At 35.6% G+C, this 7,754-nt stretch overlaps 1 protein-coding gene across 2 annotated transcripts; it reads right to left on the reverse strand.

The window, feature by feature from the left end:
- Positions 1-26: 26 nt before the first annotated feature.
- On the reverse strand, positions 27-7,303 carry LOC116105600 (protein S-acyltransferase 24-like). Of its 2 annotated transcripts, none has more exons than XM_031392008.1 (8): positions 6,730-7,303; positions 6,490-6,630; positions 3,866-3,978; positions 3,495-3,574; positions 2,973-3,136; positions 1,758-1,896; positions 1,577-1,676; positions 27-110 (listed from the first exon to the last, which is right to left on the reverse strand). In XM_031392008.1, the coding sequence occupies exons 1-8, from the start codon at positions 6,988-6,990 to the stop codon at positions 35-37; spliced, it is 1,074 nt and encodes a 357-aa protein (XP_031247868.1). In that variant the 5' UTR covers positions 6,991-7,303; the 3' UTR covers positions 27-34. The 2 variants fall into 2 exon arrangements, with proteins under 2 accessions (XP_031247868.1, XP_031247867.1); XM_031392007.1 differs by lacking the exon at positions 27-110 and adding an exon at positions 300-486.
- Positions 7,304-7,754: the final 451 nt, after the last annotated feature.

The raw sequence follows: 7,754 nt of genomic DNA on the forward strand, positions 1-7,754 counted from the left end.
CTTTCTGCAAAAGGTGAGAGGTAAATCACTAAAATTAGATAAGAAACAATTCAAGGGATATTTTTAAATTCTGAATCATACTTGAGTGAGATTTAAGCAGCCTAATTATCCTGGGGCACAAAACAATCAAACTCAATAAATGACCTTAAGCACAAACTATGCCAATCAAATTCAAAAAAAAAATAATAATAATAAAAAATTGCTGCAATCCTCCAACTTCATAAACCCCAACCCACCCTAACCGGAAAAACAAAAACAGATAGATAAAATGTTAGCAAGAAATAAGATAACACCACAATGTTGAAAACCAAACATTACAATAAGGAAGCTGAGGCTGTTTGGTGGAAACTAGAACCCATAAGTTGTGCAACTCGGACCTGAGTTTCTCCTGCTATTGGAAAGAGTTCATAATCTTCCTTCTTTGTGGGAATTGGATATAAACTAATTTGAAGGGACTTCTTTTCGTCATTCAGAAGGATTGGATAGCTGTGCCATAATTTTAAGAGTTTAGCAGTCCTGCTTGGTGGAGTTTGTATACAGAAGTTAAATCCATGTTCTTTTTTCTTCTATTCTGAAGACTTCTGGTTTACTCCTTTGTATATCAATGTTATTTCATTAAAAAATTGGTCTTTTCTAATACGAACAACTAGATGTGATGCATAACCATATACAAGCTCAAATGTGATGTTGTTTTATGACACAAATATAAGAGCTGGTTACACAAAAAGGAAGACAATGTTCTCATATCTCTCAAGAGTCAGGGATTGGACAGAACTTTCCAAAAGAGTTTACAACCAAATTTCATGTTCTGACCAGTTACAATCATTATTATTAGATTATTTGAAGATACCAATCTTTTAAAAAACCTAAAAGTCATGTGAACATCTAAGGATATTTAATCCTTATTTATTAAATTAACAGTAAAAATTTCCAAATGAAAAGCAGCTCCAAGAACAATAAGAAACTCATAAAAAGGATAACCTGACATGAACATGGGTAATTTATCTTCATACTGAAATAAATGAACTCAACATAAAAACCAGGCCATGGATCTGCCCAGTATCTTGCCAATTTCTATAGCCTAAAAATATTAAATTAAGAATCTAGAATCTATATTTTAGTAGCAATTTAAGAAAATAATTTATTTTGGGAATTCAAATATTTTATTACTTGTTTTAGTTGGATTTTATTTTCCTAAAGTTGATTTCTTTTTCAGGAGGATTTAATTAGTAATCTGAAGTAGATTTCTATTTCATATTTTGTTTAGGTCTTGACCACTGTATAGGTAGGCGTTATGCTGTTTCCGCAACTATCAAGCTCCTGGAATACTTGATCATTGATAGAACAATGTTAAAGAGATCCCAAATGCATAGGGTAAAACAATTCATACTTTTTACAACATTCAATAAAAACAATGTGAGGGCCAATCAAGTTTCACCAGTCAAGGCATTAATAAACTCTCAAACAGAAAAGATAAGGTCAACAAACGAAAAAAGGAAAACAGTAAACACAATCAACTCAACCTATTCATACTAGAGCTTCAAAGTTTAAAATCTAGATAGTGTTTAGAGCATACCTACTACACCTATAGAACAAAACTAATCCGCCACTTGCTAGGAAAACACCCAACCATGCAAGAAGGCCAAAGCCAGCAGTTAACTTCGGCAAATCTGATGCTGCAGACAACATTCAAAAATGAAAAGACTATCCTTAAAAGGGCACAGAATGACTGGTTAAAGAAAGCTCAGGGCAGATACCCATGATGACAGAATGCATGTAAGTCACAAGTAGCAGCAAAATCAAACACCAAAGTACAGGTGCAAGTCCTAGTTTTGAAAGCTTCCCAAGGGTACTGTTCCCATCAAATCGCTTATCAAGCAACTTTCTAGCATTCCCCTGCAAAATAAAAAATTACAAGAAAATATACTTATTAACCCAGGCAACAAGCAGCTAAGGGGAATATATATATATATATATATAAATTCGGAAACATCATCCCAACTCAATATGATGCTTAACTGGAGTTCTAAATAAGTGTTTCTAATTAACATCAAGTCATTTTTTATGTTTCATCATGTAATAAGAAGTTTGTTTTGCTGCATATCATTCTTCTGTAGTTTATGGTGGTCAGGATTATTTTGGTAATTTACATAAATGTATGTATACGTTCTGAATCTGCTAGATTCCAACGTGGACGTCCAAGTCTTCGTAAGACTAGGAGAACAAATCAATATAATGCTTTAAATTATAATCCTAAAAAAATTTCAGAAGCTTAAAGGCTCTTTTCAGTATAGTGTGAAGCAAATCAAACCCAAAGTATGATGCCAAGGGACACTAGAAACAATGCAAGGAATTCTAGATGTGATGCCTAGAATCTGTGATTTCCTCTTATCTTCTATCTTCTCTTTTCTTTAAATACTAACTGAAACAAGCCATAGCAAAATAAATTACATTATAGAATATAAAAAACATTTACACTAATTTTTCTTATTATAAAAGCAAATGTTGACAAATGAACATATCATATTCTACATCCAATGAGGATATAAAAAGGTGCAAATATGAACAAGAACAAAAAGCATCAGAGAACAGCAAGCTTCATCAATTGCAAGATGCATGATCACTAACATGCAGCCACTGTACCAAAGATAAAAGATTTCCAGCACTCTTTCCACATATATCAACTACCAAGCGTAGTTGCTGCCTGTAGATTAGGGCAACTAAAAAATACAAGCCTGAACAATGTTGTATTATACTTTTCTTCAACTTTAATGCCATGTCTAAATTAGAATAATAATTTCCTTTCCAACTGTCTTGAAAAGAAGTTTATCCATTTGGCAATAAGCATTCATCAGTCAATGCTGATAATATAAATGCTCCTAACTCCAAAAGGTAGGATATTTGTGAGAAAACAAGGAACAATTTGTCAAAGTAACATTACTAACCAATGTAAAGTGTTATGGAGCACCTACAAGGAAAAAAGCAACTTGTCTGTGATTCTTATCAGAAGCAAGCTGCGCAGGCGTAAGGCCAGTATTATCAGTAACAATCAGGTCTTCCCTTTTTCCAGCCTGTACTAACACAGTGCATGCCTCCAAATTACCCCTAATAGCAGCCCAATGAAGTGGAGTGCAACCTGAAATTTTCCAAATACAGAACATTTCAGATAACACATATTAATTATATATGCCAAAAGATTTTCCGAAATATAAGGGATGATTTCACAAACCACCCCAAGGTTTGCTCAAATTGTAGACAAATTGAAAGGCTTAAATTTTCTATCACTAACCACCCTCTTGTAGCTTCATTTCCATAAGACTTATTTTTTTCATAAACTACCGCTGCAAAGATAGTTTGTGATAAGAAAATTCCAATTTTTTCCATATCGTCTGGAATTTGAGCAAATCTCAGGGTAATTCATGAATTGACCTGGTTGGTGAAATTGACCCTTTATATAATTGACCAATGAAATTCACAGCAACACAAACGCTTACCTTCTTTATCCTGGCGTCCTCTGTATGCATCCAAAAACAAAAGTAGACGTATACAATCAGCAAAACCCTTGTAAGCAGCCCTAAATTTTTCCAAGTCAAAAATAAATATCATCATTTTACCAATTAAAGGAAACAATCAGAAGAATTCATTGTTTGATGGTTAGTATAACAAAAGTAAGGACAAAACATAAGTTAAGACTGACATAAAAAGAATGCGTATTCAACTCTAGCATGTTGTAAGCAAGGAAAAAAATATGAAACCCAAATATGGAGGAAGGGCGCTCAGACGATAAACTTGGTGCCGCTTCTCAAAATGTTTTCAACAATGCAAACAAAGCTGACATAAAGGTTTGAGGGAAGTTCTCATATACCAGTGTAAAGGACTTCTTCCATCATTATCAGGAGCATCAGGATCAGCGTTCCATTTTGAAACTATGTGATACAGGAAAGCTGTTTGACCATATTGGGCTGCAACATGTGTAGTCTGCAACCAAGTCCAGTTAACAATCAATATGCATCCATCATTTTGTTTTTTCCTTTCTGATAAGACACTAGCAAACCATCTTGACATGTTACAGGCTCGGAAAAAGAAAATGTATGGTAACAAGACTAAACAATGAATTATGACACTAATCACATGTGCCTAGGAAACTTAGTTTAACATGAGAAAATTGAAAATGTACAGTAGTCAGTCTCTGAAGCTTCAATTCATGTTTTAAATGTCAGTCCATGACACTTAACATTGCTTTGCACTATGCATAAGAATCTGCAGCTTAACAAAGGAAGAATGGTTCACCATCACATGAATACCAAAGTAAGAAAATAGCAGGAAGCAAAAACATCTTCATAATTTGAATAAGAATTAAAAAAATAAGAAGAAAAGATATGAGCAAGCACTAAGACGGGTTCAATTTCAACCCAGTCTATCGAGTTCTGCGCAAACCCATACCAATCAGGCTGGATTTCTTATTCCAAAGGTATAGATCAGGACTACTGTGGTCTCAAAGATCACCCCCAGATCCAGGGTGAAGGTGGGAGATATAATTTAGCAGCTACACCAGGCCCTAACCATATATTTTTACACAAGCACCCTGGTGATAGTTTTAGTTACTTTTAACCATATTCACATGGGCTAGGGTTTTTTATTCTCACCTGCCCTCTGCCTGCAGCCCATCTCCATCTCCATCTCCATCTCCATCTCCATCTTTTTTTATTCTTTTTCCTGTTAGGAAAATAGATATGTAAATTGATAATTTTGACAAGGGTATCACTATTTTCTTTACTTGCTGTGATCTCACATATCTGCCGATCTCCTCTATGTGTTAGTTTATTTTGGATACCCTGCCCATCTTCTTTAACTCCTTTGTTATCTCTCTACCTTTTGACTTATTTTTCCATCTCCCAGGTTAAAGCTTTGCAAAAGCCTCTCACCGTTGCAACACCAGAAATCCTCTTAAGTTGCTTTAAGCAATCAGACATGCAGCATATACTTCAGTAACATGCAGTAGAGCTAACAAGTAAATTTTGGAACCAATGCCAGCTTAAAGAAATCAAAGCTCTGAATATCTATCCTTATATCTACTTGAAACTACTCAGGTTGCAGCCTAAAGATATTCAAAAGAGAAATTTATAGTAGGGGCACTATGAAGGTTAAAAAATGCATCAACACACCAGCTCCCACTCTTGGTGTGAAGTTTGGTGACTGAAAACACTCAGAAACCAACAATTAGATAAAAAACACATTAGAGACACCAACTGGAAGTGTAGCCAAAACACAAAATTGGCTTATGAGATAGGTTCCTGAAATAAGAAGTATACAATAGTAAATTGTGAAGGTAGGAAAAATCAACTTGTGACCGATGCTGGGCTGGCAATAGGGTTTGAGTTTTGCAAACCTGGTACAATTTAACTTTGTTCCAAGCAGTTATAACCCAAATTAAGTCACCCTATACTAAATGAAAATCATAACATAAGAATGTGTTCCTCACTTTCCACTAAACAGACCACCACTTGCAGAATATCTCCATACTCTGGCTTCATTACTCACGCAGAAAACCATAACTTAACCTGGCCAACAACTTCTACGGCCAGATATTTTACCATTCTGGTAATATGAGAGAGAGAGAGAGAGAGAGAGAGAGGAACTCAAGGTCAAGATGCAAATTGTTTTCTTATCAATACTATATCCCACAACATGAAGATAAGGATTTTGGTCAACAATCCATGAATCTAATACAATGCAGTGATCTTTGGGTTGAATATGATACTGTCTTCACAAAATTCAAGAAATTTTTCATGCCATAGAAATTAATCAATTTTTTCCATTGAAATCATCAAGCAAGTTTGCTTAAACATAATCCACTGAATGGCAAGTCTGTGTCTGCTTCTGCTATCCAACATAATAAACACCTTCCTCATGTGGTCATTCAACACACAACATACAAGCATGCTGAAACCCACTCTGAACATACTTAGTTTAACTTAAGGAAACAGATGTAGACTGTGACCCTGTTTACTTTTTCAATGCAGACAAGATTTCAGTTTGACATTGTCATGACTTCAGAGCCTTCTAAACACCTTCCTTATGAGGTCATACCACCACAACATAATTATGAATTAGATATCCCTCACATGCAAAGAAAGCAAATATAAGTAGTAAGCTAGTCAAACTATAGGAAAAATGTGCCTCTGCCACTGAATTACAATATTCAGTTCATAGAAACGCATGCATCTCTATTTGAGGATACAAGTGGAGAAGAGATTTGGTCCATGTGGGATAAAGTAAATTTCTGGGCCTCTCTTTGGGCATCTATCACTTCAGAATTCAAAGATGTTTCTTTTTCTTTATTCACCTACCTAGGGAAGTTTTTGTGCATCTCCGTAAAGTCATGACTAGACATATGAACTGATGTGAACACCAACAAAACTGCATATGACCCATTTATGTGATGTACATATACATGAAAAAAAAAAATAAATAAATAAAGAGGCTAACCTGATAGCCATAAATATCAGCCGCATTAACCCGTGCACCCTCTTGAAGTAGAAGCTCGGCAACTTGGATTGCACCTCGAACTGCACTCCAATGCAATGCAGTCTGCCCGGTATGATCTGCAGCATTTATATCTCCACCATGCTGCCATATAAGAAACCCAAAACAATTAATTAAATAAAATGAAACCATAAATCAATAATTCATCAATGAATTCCAAACTTGATTAAAAATTAATCCCACCTCAATGATATACTGAGCAGCGGCCGTCCGATTATTAAGCGCGGCCCACTGTAGCGCATAGTAGCCCAATCCATCGGGCTCGGAGACGGAGCAACCCTCGGACTCAACCAACCTCTGAAGCTTTTCCAAATCTCCATAGGCGGCGGCCGTGTAGACATCGTTCCGAAGACTTTCCTCGTCGACCACCACGTCGTTGGATTGGTGATTCTGCGATTGGGATGATTGGTCGACCTCTTCGACGACCTCGATCTCCGACGACATATTGAAAGAAGAAACGAAAATAAAAGAAAATAAAAGAGAATGAAGGTAATTACTTGTAATGTTAATGAGAAAGTAATGACACTAAAACCAGATCGTAAAGATTTGACTGAATTCAACAAGATTGGAAAATGTTAAGGGTTGACTTGGTTGATTTGAGGAAATTGTTGAAAACGTAAGAAATTAGGGTTTTTGGAGGAAGGAGAAAGGGGATGAGTTGACTGGGAGGTCGATGGATAGAGATGGGGAAGAGAGAGAGGAAGACCAAACATTAACAATCCAACTTGCCTATGAATATCCGAAGTCGTTTCCTTCACTCAAACTCAAAGACTGTTTGTTTGTAAAGATATGTTTTATATTTCTCAGTTTTCTGTTTGTAGTTTTCAAGGCTATAATAATACTATCCAAAGCCATAGGATCACCCGTTCAATTTACAGGAAATAATCGGACGGCTTTGGATGGCACGTAACGTTATTCCCGATTCCTCTTAGAAATTAATAATTTATGAGTTATGACTTGAATGCAAATGAAAAATCTAGTGCAGAGTGTGATCAAAATTTCGCTTTTTGTTTCAATTCGCTTGAATCGTTTTATGGGGGATGCTTGATAAGGTCAAAGCCCAATCCAGTTGTTGAGGACTATCTTATGCCAAGTTATAAACAAGTTGGAAATATTAAGAATTACAGTCAATTAAGAAAGGATCGACCAAATGATAGTAGTCCTAGTCGTATGATAGAGACTTTTTGGTGTATTATTGAAGAACTCAT

Source organism: Pistacia vera, unplaced genomic scaffold (assembly GCF_008641045.1).
Source record: "Pistacia vera cultivar Batoury unplaced genomic scaffold, PisVer_v2 Contig500, whole genome shotgun sequence".
Taxonomy (NCBI): Eukaryota; Viridiplantae; Streptophyta; class Magnoliopsida; order Sapindales; family Anacardiaceae; genus Pistacia; species Pistacia vera.

Excerpts from the sequence above, each read along its gene's own strand:
- LOC116105600 (XM_031392007.1), bottom strand. The coding sequence starts at position 6,990 with ATGTCGTCGGAGATCGAGGTCGTCGAAGAGGTCGACCAATCATCCCAA. Across the intron at positions 1,677-1,757 it reads CATGCATTCTGTCATCATGG|CATCAGATTTGCCGAAGTTA; the intron begins GTATCTGCCCTG and ends TGTTGTCTGCAG. Across the intron at positions 487-1,576 it reads TTGTTCTATAGGTGTAGTAG|CTATCCAATCCTTCTGAATG; the intron begins GTATGCTCTAAA and ends ATTATGGCACAG.